This window comes from Schistocerca gregaria, chromosome 8 (genome assembly GCF_023897955.1).
Source record: "Schistocerca gregaria isolate iqSchGreg1 chromosome 8, iqSchGreg1.2, whole genome shotgun sequence".
Lineage (NCBI taxonomy): Eukaryota > Metazoa > Arthropoda > Insecta > Orthoptera > Acrididae > Schistocerca > Schistocerca gregaria.
The window spans coordinates 373610116-373628707 of NC_064927.1; the positions used below are offsets into that span (position 1 = coordinate 373610116).

General features: G+C 38.7%; 1 protein-coding gene across 1 annotated transcript in view; it reads left to right on the forward strand.

Annotated features, from left to right (window-relative positions):
- LOC126285200 (uncharacterized) overlaps positions 1–18592 on the forward strand; it is a 111664-nt gene that overhangs the window by 27431 nt on the left and 65641 nt on the right. Inside the window, exon 6 of the mRNA XM_049984506.1 lies at positions 15674–15830. Within this exon, the coding sequence (XP_049840463.1) occupies positions 15674–15830 (157 nt within the window). The remainder of the gene's footprint in view (positions 1–15673; positions 15831–18592) is intronic.

Below are 18592 nucleotides of genomic sequence, written 5' to 3' on the forward strand. Positions count from 1 at the left end.
TGTGTGTGTGTGTGTGTGTTTTATTGTGCCTGTCTACCGGCGCTTTCCTGCTTGGCAAGTCTTGGAATCTTTGTTATTAATATATTTTTCCCATGTGGAAGTTTCTTTCTATTTTATGAGTATGGCAATATTGTAATATAAGTAATTGATATTTAATGCCAAAATTGGGTTTTGACTTGCATTTTCCTCAAGGCTGAGGTTAATGTAACAAACAATTGTGTGAACTCAAAAGAAAACACCCTACTTCAGATGAGTTGTAATTGATGAAGTCACATTTTCTGATACATCTGCATAACAAATAGTACAAAAAAGATACATTTTGAAGATATCAGCAATTAAACTGCATACATTCATAGTACAGAAATATATATATACAGATACAGAAACTGTCAAACAGGGCACTTTTAAGTTTTGCAAACACAAAACCAACGTGATGTCTTCTCTATGGTTTGCCTCTATCAACCAGTCCCAGGTCAGGATTCGTGTCTTCCCACAAACATCACTGTCATTATGTATGACAAATGACAGAATTTAAATCATAATTTACAAGTAAAAAGATTGACAGGTTGGAATCACTTTCATTGTTTTCAACAACTCTCAATCAGGTTATCACCTTTCAACATAATCTACATGTCTGGATATACAACAGATCGAGCTGTCAGTGCAGACTGTATTCACAGAATAGTAAAATTAATATTCAATAAATATTGATGTAAACATTCTCAGTGATCTGTTTTACTGCCAGAAACACATTTGCGTTATATCACATATCTTGTGAAAATAAAGTGCCATATTTCAACAATATTTTGAAAAGGGTAGGTGCTACTCACCGTATAGTGGAGATGCTGTGTTGCAGGTAGGCACAACAAAAAGACTGTCTGAAAGTTCGTCTTGGCCAACAGGGCCTTCGTCAAAAAAAGACCCCCCCCACACACACACACACAAAAGCAACTCTCATAACAACCAGTCTCTGGCTGCTGAGGCCAGACTGCAAGCAGCCGGGTGGTCATGCTCATGTAGGATGCAATCTGTCCACAATAATGGCCACTTACAAGCTGTGGCCAAGAAACAGCTAGATCACCCCATTGCTGAGCATGCTGTTCTTCATTTCAGTGACTGCTTTACAGTCAGTGTCAGTTGGATACTTCCCAGCAACACCAGCTTTTCTGAATTGTGGAGGTGGAAACTCTCTCTGCAGTATATCCTAGTTTCTGTAACCCTCCTGGCTTCACTTTTGTTAGTCATTGTCCTTACTCATTTAGCCCCTTCCTTGTTCCCATTGTAGCCCTACACAGCCCTTTATTCCACCAACACACCCATGGACTTTCTATTTCTCTCCTTTCCTGATTACCCCCCCCCCCTCCCCCCTCCTTCCTTGCCCTTCGTCTAACCTCCAGACTGCACCTAGCTGCCCTGCCCTCTCTCCACCTCATCCCTGTACGTTCCCACAGGCAGCACTTCACCATCCCCCGCCAAGACTGTAGTTTGTGTGTGTGTGTGTGTGTGTGTGTGTGTGTGTGTGTGTGTGTGTGTGTGTGTTTTCGATGAAGGCCTTGTTGGTCAAAAGCTACCTTTCTGCAGTCTTTTTGTTGTGCCTATCTGCAACATGGCATCTCTGCTATATGATGAGTAGCAACTATCCTTTTCATAGTATTTTTACATTCCATCCTGAATTTTCCATGGCTCAGTGCCATATTTGGTGGTTATCATATTTATATTTGCACTTATTGACAGATATGTGCGGTTTATTTGATGCATCCCATTATTGAATTTGCCAAACTATGTCTATTTTTGCATGGTTTGTTTTGCAGATATATCAAGGAATGTGCTGTTGCCAAATAAAACTCTGTTCCTCGTATATTAAATTAAAAGATTCCTGCATTGTTATGGGAGAATGAATGTTTGGTGAGCAAACCACTGAAAAGTGTGGTGGGACAAATATTTAGGTCAGGGGTGAAGGAAAAAACTGAAACTCACTAAACTGCAATGTCAAACTAGCATCAGAGCTCCTATGGCCAAAGAGCCGTGCAGCTTGATGTTAAGTCATGAATTCTTCTTTCTGCTGTGGGATGATGAGCTATATTAATGCCAGCATGGTAAAGATGTTTAGTGTACTGGGAATGGTAGGTCTCAGCTACATAGATATCCTTAACAGATACAAATTCCTTCACAGTTTACTAGAAAAGTAATATTCCCACATCAGCTTAAATGTCTTGTGTTATGCTGAAGACAAATGTGGAATGCAAGTGGATTTTCAGAAGAGAACTTTATTAACTTTAAAGTGCTTTTCTATGAAAAACTTTTAAATGTGTGGTTGCAGAGTTACTTTTTCCTTTCATTGGTTAGATTTAAAAGGTTTAATGCAAATGACTTCATTTCCCACAGTAATTTCAATGAAGGTGATATGTGATGTCAATAAATACAATGTAGTTAAAAAAAATTAAGGCAAAAATAAAGAACTCGGAGTACTTAAAAAATAGTCAGACGTTAATATAAGAACTTGCAAAAATTACGTCAAAATTGGTTACAAAGTACTTTTTCCTGTCTCTTTTAGTGCTCGTGCTTGTTTGTGCAACACTTAACTGCGGTTCTTTTCTGTCAGCCATAATAAATAATGTGTGACCTCTTGTTGCCCCTTGGCGAGTAGATTTTTCATCTATCCAGTTACTTACATCTTCAAAAATTTATAGGATTCATTGATAAATTAACCCAAGTGGCCATCATTTCTTCTTACGTAACTCTTGTCAGTCTTGTTGTCATTGATCTTGTTCAAACTTTTGTCTGTTTTCTATTTTATGCGTTAGTCCAATCGTCTGTACTACCTATATTAACCAACATCTTGCCCCTACATCTTTACTAGTACTGATCTTTATGCATGTAGATTGGTCCATCGTTACATATAAATTTGCCTATAACAATTGTTTATTTGTAGTTTATTACACTGCAGTGCATTCTCCCCATCATCTTTCACAAATTTGTTTGCAAATTTGACTGCTATTTTCTTCCCACCCTCCACTTCTCGTGCTTATGCGTAATTATTTCACATTTGCCAGGCACAATAGATTACATTTTCTCCAAAGACTTGGTCATTCTGTTTGTCCAGATTTTAAAATTTTGTGTTTTTTCATAACTTTTCCAGTCATTTTTATTTTTTTCTTTTCCAATTATTGTCTCAATTTTACATAGGCACATTTCTAACGAGAAATTCTCTCTCACCCATTACCTCTTGTAAAACATAGTGTGTTGTCATTATCTTTGCACAAATTTTTCCAATGTTTTTGCTTGCTTTTCTTCTGTTTATCTTTTCCCACCCTTTGCTTCCCTTTTTCCGTCATTCCCATCATCTCTAGCACTCCAGACCCTTCTCTCTTGCCATGATAAATCCATCACATAATACATCCAATCCTTTTGAAAACATGTTTTTGCCACTACCAAACTAGTGTCTCACATTCAGTTACTTGAAACCTGTTTGTCCGTTGGAGCTACTCCCAAACACATAACTTTGAAAGTCCCAGGTTCTGGATGTAATCCTATTCTACACCAGCCTGTTTTGAAATTTCAAATAAGCAATCTCTTGCTTATTCTCTGGCTAATGTGTGACCTATATGCCTCATCTGCCAATTTCCATGCCCAAGACTTCTCTCTTTCTGCAAAATCCTGCAGTTATCTGCCCCTCATATTCCCTTGGATGCCATGCCAGTCTCTGTGACAATGTGCCAAACTTCACCTCAAAAAGCTGTCCCACCTTCTCCTAAACTATCTCAGAAGTTGTATTTTGTCTTCCTGTTTTGTCTACAGCTGTCTGTTGTACAGCTACACCATCAACCACCACTCCTCTCTTACAGATTGAGCTTGACCATCCCCCAGCTTTCACCCCTAGACCAATAACAACTCATAATCACAAGAACCAGTCACAACAGTACAGTGTTCTTAGCTGTCCTTTCCAGAATTATCTGTATTATCCAATGGTCTCACTTTGTCCTAAACCTGCATTTAATCATGCTACTATGGTGAAGGACTTACTTTCCTTCACATCTAATGTTGAGTGGAGATAGCACTGAACAACCCAGTCCCAAAACCATCCTAACAGCAAACCTGACATTGAATCCTGCCTTGAACAGTTCAGAACATGATCCTAACTTGATCCACCACCACTACTTGAAAATAATCCCTTACAAACCTTCCAAGAATTGCTCACCCCTAGCATTGTTTCAAAATCAGTCAGGTTCTTACAACATGACCCTAGCCTGTCACCGCAGAAATCCAGGCTCTTTATTCCCTAAAAGCTGATGACTCCATCCTCCCATTCGACAAGGGACCTACCACTGTAGTAGCTGACTGATGGAAGTATGCAGGCGAGGGTCTACGCCAGCTGCCTGGCGCCTGTTCATACAATGTCTGCCATCAAGATCCCATCCCCGTGATTCAAACTGACCTGCAGTCCCTCCTTAAAACATCAGTCTCCTCACAAGGACTAACACCTCAGCCTATAGAACTTCTTACCCCACCCAAACTATGCATCCCCACCTCTTACCATCTTCCTAAGATGTACAAACCTATCACTCTCACTGTTCAATATTTCCTGACTTCGAAGCCCCTGTCGAATGTATATATGCCTTAATTGATCAACACTTGATGTCACCTCTGTTTATACCAATGTCCCCCAAGCACATGGTCTGCTGCCGAACATCTCCCGTCAGTGCCCACCTCTGATATCCTTCATGCTCACATTAATCAACTTTATACTTGCCAACATCTACTTCCGCTTTTGTGGGGAGACATTCAAACAGATCAGGGTTACAGCCCTGGGAACCAGGATGGCTCCTTCCTGTGCTAACCTTTTCATGGCTCACTTGGAGGGGGGCTCTCCTGGTATCCATAAGCCCTCGGCTTGGTTTAGATACATTGATGACATTTCTGCCATATGGACTAAAGGTGAAGTGGACCTGTTAAAATTCCTTTAATCTCTAAATAAATCCTCCCAATTAAATTTCACATGGTTCTATTTAAAATCCCATGCTACATTCCTTGGTGTTCCTCACCAAAGGCCAACTACACACTTCTGTCCACATTAAACCTACCAACAAACAAATAGTACTTACACTTTGACAGTTGCCATTCTGTTGTTGTTGTGGTCTTCAGTCCTGAGACTGGTTTGATGCAGCTCTGCATGCTACTCTATCCTGTGCAAGCTTCTTCATCTCCCAGTACCTACTGCAGCCTACGTCCTCCTGAATCTGCTTAGTGTATTAATCTCTTGGTCTCCCTCTACGATTTTTACCCTCCACGCTGCCCTCCAATACTAAATTGGTGATCCCTCGATGTCTCAGAACATGTCCTACCAACCGATCCCTTCTTCTAGTAAAGTTGTGCCACAAACTCCTCTTTTCCCCAATTCTATTCAATACCTCCTCATTAGTTATGTGATCTACCCATCTAATCTTCAGCATTCTTCTGTAGCACCACATTTCGAAGCTTCTATTCTCTTCTTGTCTAAACTTTTTATCATCAACGTTTCACTTCCATACATAGCTACACTCCATACAAATACTTTTAGAAACGACTTCAAGACACTTAAATCTACACTCGATGTTAACAAATTTTTATTCTTCAGAGACGCTTTCCTTTCCATTGCCAGCCTGCATTTTATATTCTCTCTACTTCGACCATCATCAGTTATTTTGCTCCCCAAATAGCAAAACTCCTTTACTACTTTAAGTGTCTCATTTCCTAATCTAATTCCCTCAGCATCACCCGACTTAATTCGACTGCATTCCATTATCCTCGTTTTGCTTTTGTTGATGTTCATCATATACCCTCCTTTCAAAACACTGTCCATTCCGTTCAACTCTTACAATGTCATCGGCGAACCTCAAAGTTTTTATTTCTTCTCCATGCATTTTAATACCTACACTGAACTTTTCTTTTGTTTCCTTTATTGCTTGCTCAATATACAGAATGAATAACATCGGGGGTAGGCTACAACCCTGCCTCACTCCGTTGACTCTTATAACTGCCATCTGCTTTCTGTACAAATTGTAAGTAGCCTTTCACTTCCTGTATTTTAACCCCTGCCACCTTCAGAATTTGAAAGAGAGTCTTCCAATCAACATTGTCAAAGGCTTTCTCTAAGTCTACAAAAGCTACAAACGTAGGTTTGCCTTTCCTTAATCTTTCTTCTAAGATAAGTCGTAGGGTCAGTATTGCCTCTCGTGTTCCAACATTTCTATGGAATCCAAACTGATCTTCCCCGAGGTCCGCATCTACCAGTTTTTCCATTCGTCTGTAAAGAATTCGCGTTAGTATTTTGCAGCTGTGACTTATTAAACTGATAGTTCGGTAATTTTCACATCTGTCAGCACCTGCTTTCTTTGGGATTGGAATTATTATATTCTTCTTGAAGTCTGAGGGTATTCCGCCTGTCTCATACATCTTGCTCACCAGATGGTAGAGTTTTGTCAGGACTGGCTCTCCCAAGGCTGTCGGTAGTTGTAATGGAATGTTGTCTACTTCGGAAGACTTGTTTTGACTCAGGTCTTTCAGTGCTCTGTCAAACTCTTCACGCAGTATCGTATCTCCCATTTCGTCTTCATCTACATCCTCTTCCATTTCCGTAATATTGTCCTCAAGTACATCGCCCTTGTATAGACCCTCTATATACTCCTTCCACCTTTTTGCTTTCCCTTCTTTGCTTAGGACTGGGTTTCCATCAAAGCTCTTGATATTCATGCAAGTGGTTCTCCTTTCTCCAAAGGTCTCTTTAATTTTCCTGTAGGCAGTATCTATCTTACCCCTAGTGAGATAAGCCTCTACGTCCTTACATTTGTCCTCTAGCCATCCCTGCTTAGCCATTTTGCACTTCCTATCGATATCATTTTTGAGACGTTTGTATTCCTTTTTGCCTGATTCATTTACTGCATTTTTATATTTTCTCCTCTAATCAAAAAAATTCACTATTCCTTCTGTTACCCAAGGATTTCTACTAGCCCTACTTGATCCTCTGCTGCCTTCACTATTTCATCCCTCAAAGCTACCCATTCTTCTTCTACTGTATTTCTTTCCCCCATTCCTGTCAATTGTTCCCTTCTGCTCTCCCTGAAACTCTTTACAACCTCTGGTTCTTTCAGTTTATCCAGGTCCCATCTCCTTAAATTCCCACCTTTTTGCAGTTTCTTCAGTTTTAATCTACAGGTCACAACCAATAGATTGTGGTCAGAGTCCACATCTGCCCCTGGAAATGCCTTACAACTTAAAATTTGGTTCCTAAATCTCTGTCTTACCATTATATAATTTATCTGATACCTTTTAGTGTCTCCAGGGTTCTTCCATGTATACAACAACCTTCTTTCATGATTCTTAAACCAAGTGTTAGCTATGATTAAGTTATGCTCTGCACAAAATTCTACCAGGCAGCTTCCTCTTTAATTTCTTAGCCCCAATCCATATTCACCTACTATGTTTCCTTCTCTCCCTTTTCTTACACTCGAATTCCAGTCACCCATGACTATTAAATATTCGTCTCCCTTCACTACCTGAATAATTTCTTTTATCTCATCATACATCTTATCAATTTCTTTGTCACCTGCAGAGGTAGTTGGCATATAAACTTGTACTACTGTAGTAGGCGTGGGCTTCGTGTCTATTTTGGCCACAATAATGCGTTCACTATGCTGTTTGTAGTAGCTCACCCGTACTCCAATTTTTGTTATTTATTATTAAACCTACTCCTGCATTTCTCCTATTTGATTTTGTATTTATAACCCTGTATTCACCTGACCAAAAGTCTTGTTCCTCCTGCCACCGAACTTCACTAATTCCCACTATATCTGACTTTAACCTATCCATTTCCCTTTTTAAATTTTCTAACCTGCCTGCCCGATTAAGGGATCCGACATTCCACGCTCCGATCCATAGAACGCCAGTTTTCTTTCTTCTCATAACAATGTCCTCCTGAGTAGTCCCCGCCCGGAGATCCGAATGGGTAGTTCCCGCCCGGAGATCTGAATTGGGGGACTATTTTACCCAAGAGGATGTCATCATCATTTAATCATACAGTAAAGCTGCATGCCCTTAGGAAAAATTATGGCTGTAGTTTCCCCTTACTTTCAGCCCCCCTTGCTTTCAGCCGTTTGCAGTACCAGAACAGCAAGGCTATTTTGGTTATTGTTACAAGGCCAGATCAGTCAATCATCCAGACTGTTGTCCCTGCAACTACTGAAAAGGCTGCTGTCCCTCTTCAGGAACCACACATTTGTCTGGCCTCTCAACAGATACCCCTCCGTTGTGGTTGCACCTATGGTACGGCTATCTGTATCGTTGAGGCACGCAAGCCTCCTCACCAAAGCCAAGGTCCGTGGTTTAACCCATGTCAAATGTACCCTCCCATACATCCTTGGCATTCAAGGCAAACATATTTGTTCAGATGCAGATTCTTTACAGCAATGCACCACCATTCTCAGGTCAGCCTTCGCTTGAAATAATTACCCCCCAGTCCAATCCAAAAGCAGATTTCCTAGGCCCAAACAACTACTTGAGTGTACACCTCTCCTCACTCGTTATTATCCTGGTCTTGAATGTGTTAATTAGCTATTCTGACAACGCTATGGCTTCCTAAAATCATGCCCTGAAATGAGGTCTATTGTATCAGAGATTTTGCCCACAACACACTGGATAGCTGTTCGTCACCTTTCCAGTCTCCACGATGTCCTTGTCTGACCCTATACTCCCTATCCTATGCCTCCTACATCAATGACTGTCCCACTGCAAGACCTTCCCTCTGCATCCTCCAACCACCACATATACCAGCCTTGTAATTGGCAAAATATATATTGTCAAAGGGAAGCAACGTGTCATATACCAGCTGTTATGTAAACTCTGTTCAGCCTTTTACGTTGGCATGACTGCACCAAGTTAACACAGGGTGTACACACACTGGGACATCTGGGAGAAATCTGGCACTTTTTCATTGTTTTAGTTTTCAGTTAAAATTTTGTAATTTTTACAAGTAAGAACTTATACTCTGACAAATAATTTTACTTTAACCTACTGCTGTAGAATAATACTGCAGCAATAAAACATAAACAAGAGAGTAAAACCTTAGTTGCGAAAGAAATGTGGCATTTACGACGACAAAACATTTAATACAGGTTGTGGAAAAATAATGCTAATGGTGGCTTGAGAAGCTCTCAAAGTAAATTTCTTGTTTCACAAAATGAATTAAATTACATGTGAGAGTGTGCGATGAGTTTCTTAAATCACAGAGCACTAGACTCCCATTCAAAACTTGACACTGAAGTCCAGCCATTTATGCCATTATTTAAAATTTTACTGGTTTATTTGTGTGTGATATAACTTAGGGGTAACACATACTGAAAAAGACAAAGTTCCTCAAGGTTATTTTTTCACACTTATTTTATAGTGTTGCGAACTTTGACATTTGGCTCACGGGAGGGGACATGATGCCATTGCCCAGGTTACACCAATAGCAAGCCAGCTTTTCCTACCATGCCGCCAGCAGTTCTGTTGGTAAAGTGACCGTTTCCATGCTGGGATAAACAGTATCACGTGATGTCTTGCATTAGAGGCACCTACGTACATTAGCTCTTGTTGGAAAGTGATATTTTCTGATATAAATGTGTTCTTCAGTTGTCAGGTACTGTGAATGAATGTTTTGTGTTGGCGCTGCATTAATAACAATAGTGCAGCACATCTGAACATGAGATTCACAAGAACATGTTCATCAGCTGTGAAAGTGATGTTCTGTTGCAAAATATCCCTTTGAATATAACAATAGTAATGGACAATGCACAGTGCTGCTCGGTTGTGATGGGTAAAGCTCCAACAAAGCAGCAGATGAAAGTGACTACTTTCTTTGGATACAAAGAAATGTTTGATTGGATGAAGTTCAACCTATCTTGTGTAAGGTGAAGTTAATGGAACTTGTAGTACTGTATAAACTAAAAATGCCATGCTACCAGGTTGTCAAAATGGTAATGCTAAAGATCATAGTTTAATCAGGCTTTGTCCTTTTAATACTCATTTAAATCTGACTGAGAATATGTGGACCAAGGTGAAAAGTAGAACAGCAAAAACAAAGAAATTTATGCTCAGTGATGTTGAAATTCTGACAAAAGTAGTAATTGCAAGTGCTACACCACAGGACTGGTTTCAAGTTGTCCGCCATACCAAGAATGTAGTTGAGGAGACATGGATTCATGAAGGTCTGTGTCGAATTTTGAGTAAAATGTTACTTCTCTCGTTACTGTGTTAATATCTGCTTCTTTTGCCTAAACACAGCAGGGTACGGGTATACATCTCATAAACATTCTGATGCAGTTGAAATTATGGCAGAATCATAAAACAACATATTGTTAAATAAGCAATTGAGGGTGAGATTTATCAATACTTATGAGAAAGCCCACTCTCAGTATAAAAGTAAATTTGCAGCTTCTTCGCTTGTATTGTTGGAAAACCCACAGCAATTCCATTTCACAGGGTATTGATGGTACTTTAAAATTACATTGTTTTATTTTCAAAAATCTTTAGTTGCTTGAATATTGAGGTGGATATGGAAGTTTTGCATATTAATCATAGGGAAAATACTCTTCTATTTGAATGTTATCATTTGCCAAAATCTTGTTTCGATATCTGACAGTTTGAGATACAAGGGATTTATGAATATTTCATTCTGACTGTTTCACTGGCGAGTGCATTCGTGACTGAGCCCTTTATATACATAACATTTCCTTAACATTGGAGACAGAGAGCAATATCCTTTGATGTTTAAAGAATAATTTAATGTGTTTTCAACATTTCACATGCAGCAACACATGATCTAACACACACCAAACACAAATTCACAGCGGCCCCAATTTTTCACAGCAAACTTTTGAGAGTTCCTTGCAGTATTTTAACTAATACTGAAATGACACCACAACTATGGCCATTAGTGACACCTTCCTGTACACCATAGCATAATCAGCGAGCAACCAGATGTGAATAATTAGCTTTTTTTATAGTTGTACTGTAAATATATTACTTTAAACCATTAACTATTCATATTTGTATGTTCATGCTATGTAACAGTGATGGTGATATTGACTGACTGCATCACATGCCCTATGCTCTGAATATCTGCTGTCATTGGCTAGTGAGATAAAGTTACATGACTGTGATGGACTGACAAAAGCATGTCACTATCTCAATTAGCATTGCTGCACATAAAAATCTTCTCAAAATGCGTTGCTTTTTGCTGGGTTTTGCTTCCTAAAGGAGAGTTTTGAGAAATGTTCTGCTTTGTGTCCTTAGTTCTCATCAACCACCTGGCTTTAATTTATGTTAATTTTTTTTTTTTGTAGTAACTATTCCTTTCTTCACTCCCTTTTGGTTTTCTACATCTTTCATTTTCTGACCTGCCTAGTTTTCACCTCCTCCACCCCTCCCCCAACCTCTATCACGTAAGATGCATTAGCTTTTCGCTCTTGTTAACTCACGCATCATGTTTTAGCAGTAATATCTCTCTTGCATATTACCTTATCTTCTACCTGTAAGCTCTCAGGTTTACAAAACTCGTCCAATGCAGTCCCCAACAGTCGGTGTTTCCCTTTTGTATTGAAATTTCATGCTGAGTGTAAGAGCACAGCTTTGATGCAACTGATTTGAAAAATGGAGATCCCAGGTAGAGATATGCTGGCTTATGATAATCTAGACTGAGGCTCCCCTATCAGAAAGGAATAAAATGATAAAACTTTGAATTTTTGCTGACAGTGTAAGACAGTGTGGTGTTAAGTTGACTCTGTGATATTGTTTGTTTGCATCAGTGCACTCACTGCTGATGACATATGTGGCTCTGACAAAAATCTGTGACCTTGGTGGAAACACTGTTGACATACACGAATATAATGCATGCAACAACTTCTAGCACATATATAGAATCAGTCAAGATAACGGTGCAGAACATATAAAATTTGTCTTGGCCAGGTGGAAGAACTTTTATGGTGCCAAGTTTGATTCCTGTCTGGTCAGGTAGGTGCCCATGTACTGTTGCGTGGACTGTGCGACATTTTTACGGTTTGACCAACATATGGACAGGTCATGCCGTATTTGCCAATTGAGTAGACTGTTTTGACATATCAGTCTTGTATCTGAGCTTCTTGAGAAATCTCGAAAACTTTAGCAGTGTGCAAAACTTAAACTAAATGAGAATCTGATTGCCGTAATGCTTGAGTGCACAGTGCACCATCCAGTCCTAACCTAATCATTGTCACATATTAACGATTCTGTGTATGATAATCCACTGGAACAAGTATACTTACATTTCTCAGTCAGGATACATTTTTGTTGCTAAATGTTCAATTCAAAGTGATTAAATAGTGATGAACGTCGGCATTGAAGGGTTGGATAAAAGGGCCCCTATTTTTTGCACAAGTTAATAGAGCACTGTGTTTGTAGATAATATTAAGGCTCACTGTCGCTCAGGGCATTTAATGTCCCTTTTGTGGAAGTGAATTGCTAATAAATGCTTTTCAAACAATGGATTGTAACAATACCAGAGAAGAAAAGTTGCTACTCACCATATAGCAGAGATGCTGAGTCGTGATAGGCGCAATAAAAAGATTCACACAAAGCTTTCGGCCATTAAGGCCTTTCTCAGCAGTACACACACACACACACACACACACACACACACACACACACACACACACACACACACACACACACGATTGCAGTCACAGGCAACTGAAACCACACTCTCAAACCACCCTGCATTTTCCATTGTTTGATTTGTCCTTTTAATTACTTATACTGAATTTTCCATTGTTGAATGTTCTGTTTAAATAAGTCATGACTATTGTCCAACATTTGTGTCCAAGCTGAGCTTAAGTGACAGATACTGGACATGATTCAAATCATAACCAACAATAAATTTCCGAGTTTTAAATAGTCGACGATAGAACACTGTGGCAGTCATTCACAGCATCTCATGGCTCATTAATATCATTTAGAGTATCTGCTTCATTAAAGGCAGATGGTCAAATGCAAGAGGGGGCCAATGGGCCCTAATCTGGTCAAGCTAATTAACTAATAAGTAAATAAATAACGAATGGTTGTTGAAAGTTTTAAAGAGAAAATTACCTATCAAGTGGCCGGAATAAGTGAAAGAAATTAAACAGCTTTGTTCAAGCAATCGCCTACATCTACAACTATCCCCCGCAAACCACCATGGAGTGCATGGCAGAGGTGTGTCCCATTGTACCAGTTATAATGGTTTATTCCTGTTCCATTCACATATGGAGTGCAGGAAGAATGATTGTTGGAGTAACTCTCAGTGTGTGTTAATTATTTTAATCTTATCCTCACAATCCCATTGTGAGCGATATGTAGGGGGCTGTAGTATATCCCTAGAGTAATCATTTTGAGCTGGTTCTTGAAACATTATTTATAGAACATCTCAGGCTAGTTTATGTCTGTCTTAGTCTGCCAGTTCAGTTCCTTCAGTATCTCTGTGACACTTTCCCTCAGATTAAACTATTCATGCTGCCATTCTCTGTATACATTCCTCTGCAAGTCCTATCTGGTATGAGTCCCACACACTTGAGCAGTATTCTAAAACTACTCGTATGTGGCATTTGTTAGCAATATCTGTTGTAGGCTGATTGCACTTCCCCTGTATTGTACCAATAAACCAAAGTCTGCCACCTGTTTTACCCAGGACTGAACCTATGTAATCATTCCATTTTATATCCCTACAAAGTGTTACACCCAGGTACTTGTATGAGTTGGCTAATTCCAGCTTGACTCATTGATATTATAGTCATAGGATAGTACATACTTTTTTCATTTTGTGATGGGCAAAATTTTAGATTCATGAACTAAGAGCAAGTTGCCAATACCTGAACCACATTGAAATATTTTCAAGATCTGACTGATTATTTATGCAGCTTCTTTCAGATAGTACTTCATTATAGATAACTGCATCATCTGCAAAAATCCTGTATTTATTATCAATATTGTTTGTAACATCATTAGTATAGAATAGGGGCAACAAGGGTCTCAACATACTGCCCTGGGGCACACCCAAAGTTACTTACACATCTGGAAATGACTTTCCATCCAAGGTAACATGGTGTGTCCTCCCTACCAAAAGTCCTTAATCCAGTTACAGATTTTGCTTGATACCTCATATGATCATACTTCTGACAGTAAGTGTAGATGTGTTAATGAGTCAAATGCTTTTCAGAGACCAAGAAGCACTGCATCTACCTAGTTGCCTTGATCCAAAGCTTTCAGTATGTCTTGATGTTTTAAAAATCCATGCTGGTTGGCATTGTGGAATTAACTCTGTTCAAGATATCTTATTATGTTTAAGTTCAGAATATGTTATAAGATTCTACAACAAATCGATGTCAACGATATTGGTTGGTAGTTTCGTGGATCTCTGATCAGAAATGATTCAATAGCATGATCAGAAGTGATTTAATAGCATGATCAGAAGTGATTTAATAGCATGATCAGAAGTGATTTAATAGCATGATCAGAAGTGATTTAACAGCATGATCAGAAGTGATTTAACAGCATGATCAGAAGTGATTTAACAGCATGATCAGAAGTGATTTAACAGCATGATCAGAAGTGATTTAACAGCATGATCAGAAGTGATTTAATAGCATGATCAGAAGTGATTTAATAGCATGATCAGAAGTGATTTAATAGCATGATCAGAAGTGATTTAATAGCATGATCAGAAGTGATTTAATAGCATGATCAGAAGTGATTCAATAGCATGATCAGAAGTGATTCAATAGCATGTGCAGACTTGCTTTTCTGCACTGCTGATACACATTGATTTGTTATTTGGCTATCTGCAGCACTACTTATCAATGAAAACTGTTTTTAACATCGCTTTGGATTCCATTGTTCCGAAGCTAAAGTACTGTATGTGGTATTAAGTCGTGAAACACGACATTGGTGTATAAATCTGTTACCTTTGCTCTGTCTCTGCTTACAGTTCCAAATTAAGCTACTGTAAACATTGCAGGGCGAGAATCCTATGCTTGCAGATACATAACACCTGTAAAATATTGTCAGAAAGCATCTAGAATAAGAGCATAGTTTTATTAGGCTGTCCAAAAATGTATTTTCTCTGCATTGGTATTTTTTCTTTGGATAAGTCGTTTTTCAAAACAACATGCACATATTGATGTACACAATAGATGCACTATATGATGGAGGTCATTATAGTTGAGAATTGGTTTGATAAAAACTCAGATATACATGAAGCAAAAAGAGCTGAAATACTTATATAAAAAGACAACAATTTCTCATTGAAATTTCACATTTCGTCCATATCCTAACCCTCCCCCCCCCCCCCTCCCTCCCTCCTATCCCTGTCCTCTAATTCTCACACACACATGGGTGCGCACGTCTCTCACAAACACGTGACCACAGTATCTCGCTGCCATGGCTGTGGTCGCACGCGCATGCATGTGTATATGTGTTTTCTGGTGAAGGCTTATTTGGCTGAAAGCTTTGTTTGAGTCTTTTTGTTGTGCCTATCTGTGACTCTGCATATCCACTATACAGTGAGTAGCAACTATCCTTTTCATAATATTGTTACTAGCCATCCTAAATTTTCCATTGTTGATTTTTCATTAATTATTCTCGTATTTTTCAGAAATGTGACAGGATCAGACAAACAGATTGAAGATGGCTTAACATCACTAAAGACAAAAGGTTTCTTGAATTATTATGGACTTCAGAGATTCGGGAGCTCTTTGGCTGTTCCAACACATGAAATTGGAAAAGCTCTGCTATTGGGTAACTGGCAGAAGGTGAGAAAAATGTTTTAATACCAATATATTAATTCATTTTTACATTGACAATAAAATTAATATTGAAATCAGGTGTTGTTTTGGTAGGTAGTAGTAGTAGTAGTAGTAGTAGTAGTAGTAGTAGTAGTATGGAATGTATGAAATAAGCGGGGAAAAAAAATTCTAGTTTCCTCTGATGAACTGTTGAATTAGAAATCCTTGGTTGTAGATTTTGGGGTTCCGTATCTGAATGGTAAAAAAGGAACCCTTGTAGGATCACTGTGTTGTCTGTCCATCTGTCTGGATTATAGTTAAAGACCCCTTTTCCAAGGAAAAGTAGAAGTATCATGTGGGAATTTGACACCTACTAAGGTATATGGCTCCTTGGCAGTGCAAAAATATGCCATTGAATGCAGTTGAAAGATACTCGCTCATCAAAATCTATAGGGCACTTCGCCTTGAAATTTAAATGAAATTTGGCAAGAAGAAAGGTTTCATAGTTTAAGTAAATGGAAAATTTGTAATTATATCAAAAAAATAAAATAATTATATTTATATCCATACATTGGACTCATAATCAGTCAAGAATATCAGAAACTAATGTAGGGATTTTGATCTAGTTTTCAGTAATAGGAAGAGTGTAGAACATTTAAAAAGATTTCTGCTAATTGACTGAGCTAAGGTAAAGTGAAGTCACTTGCCACTGTGGGAAAGATTCCTTTGTCACATAGCAGTGATAGGCATAAGGCTGGCTGACTACTGCTCTGGCACTTATCATCGCAGGCCCTTAACAAAGTTCTTATTCTATAGATAGACATTCCTTGACAGTCTATGCTTACAATATGTGCAGCATTTGCAATATTTCAAAGCAGAATAATACTGGTAATTAATGTACGATCGCATTTCCATTGTATGGGATGAGGTTCCAATGACCCATAAAATATTCATTGAAGCACTTCGCAGAAGAGGTCTACATTGAGTAACAAAAATAGCCATATGGCCAGCTGTACCATTTTCTTCTCCACCATTTTCTTCTCTAGTGACTTCCATCAAATCATAACAGTAATTGCAAGAGTGATGAGAGTAGACAAAGTCAACACATCTGCAGTTCCCAAATAGTATTCCATGTTAATAGAACTCCAGAATTAATAAAACAAATGAAAAATTACTTGAGGTTTAACACGTGTTGGAAGAATCTCCTACAGTACGAATTTTGGCCATGTCTTTTCAAATTTCCAGGAAAATTTGGTAGGTAGGTACTTTCTGTTTTCAGTTCTCAGTACGATAGATGTCTCCCCGCTCACTTCAGTGTTCCATTGTTTCTATCATGTAGCCATCACACGGTGCTTTCTCCTTTCTCTTAACTACATCTCCACATTCCTCACTAAACCATCTTTTTCCCTGTTTTTTCTTTCTACACATTGCTTTATGCACAATGTCTGTCACCGTTGTGTTCCATACTTTCTGCATGCCTTTGCTTAGCTGCATTGTGTGGTATATCAAAAAGTTTTATTTTTTCTACACTTTTTAGTTTTGCCATCTCAAACACTGAGTTTCCATTCATTTGTTTTCTTACCAGATATGAACTTTTCTAGGTTTAGCTTTGTTTTCACCAAGAATTGCCAGTCTCATACTCTGTGCTGCTCTTTGAGACATGACATCTTTCGCTGTTCGCCTATACTGCATGTCTGTCATTACATGATCTGTCTGATTGATGGTTTTTCCATCCAGTGAGCATCATTTTCTTAAATGAAATTTCTTATAGGCGAATGTTGTTGATATGATGTTCATGTTCTTTGTAGTGGCAAATGTAATCATCCTGAAGCAGTAAATATGATTTCTTCATGCACGCTGTACTTTCTTATGGTTGGAAAGTAAATGTTTTCTTTTCTTACTTCAGTGTTAAAATCACCTAGAAATAAATGTGTATTTCTTTATTAGTCTTCATAATAAACATGATCTAGCCCACCATAAAACTTCTTTTTCATCATTTGTTTTGTCTTCAGTAGGGACACGGACGTTGAATGTGGTGGCATAGCTTTTCTGCTAAATTGTCACGTATTTCAAACAGCTTTCTCACAGCTTTGAACTCCTTCACTTTGTTTTCCATGCTCTTATTGATGGCAAAATCTGCACCAAATCGTCTTTCAGATCCTTCTCCATAAAAAATTGTTGTGTTCGTATCTGTTTTTCATTTCCCTTCACCTATCCTAGTTTCCTGCAGCGCCACTACATCTATTGTGTAATGTGTTGTCTCTGATGCTACCACCATAACGACCCTTGCAGTTGATGTTTTGGATGTTCCAGTTTGCTATGACAAAATCGTTCATCAGTTTTTCTTGCTGTGTTTGTCTTCCAATTAATCTCTGGTATACAAGGTGTATATGTTGATTTTTTAACTTGATTAAATTATTATGGTGTAGGGTTGTCAGCACTATGACCACCTCCAACCTGGAGGACCAGGGGCTCTTCTGTCGGGGTTGCCATATCCTAGCCATAAGGAACAAGTTTAAGGTGCTAGGTGTTGACCCTCACGTTTTGCAGTGATAGATATGATTTACTGGCTTCAAACACAGCTGCCATGTTTGCCAAAAACTTTACTTGAGTTACTGGATATACCTATTAGATTTCAGTATGAACCTTCAAAACTTAGCCAGTCATTTACCCTCCTCCGTCCTCACACGGGCTTTGGCCTGGCTATGGGCCTGCCCTGCCTCGTTCATATAAAAACCAATTGCCTTTGTCTATTGGCATTGCCTGCCTCCATCAGTGAAGTATGTCAT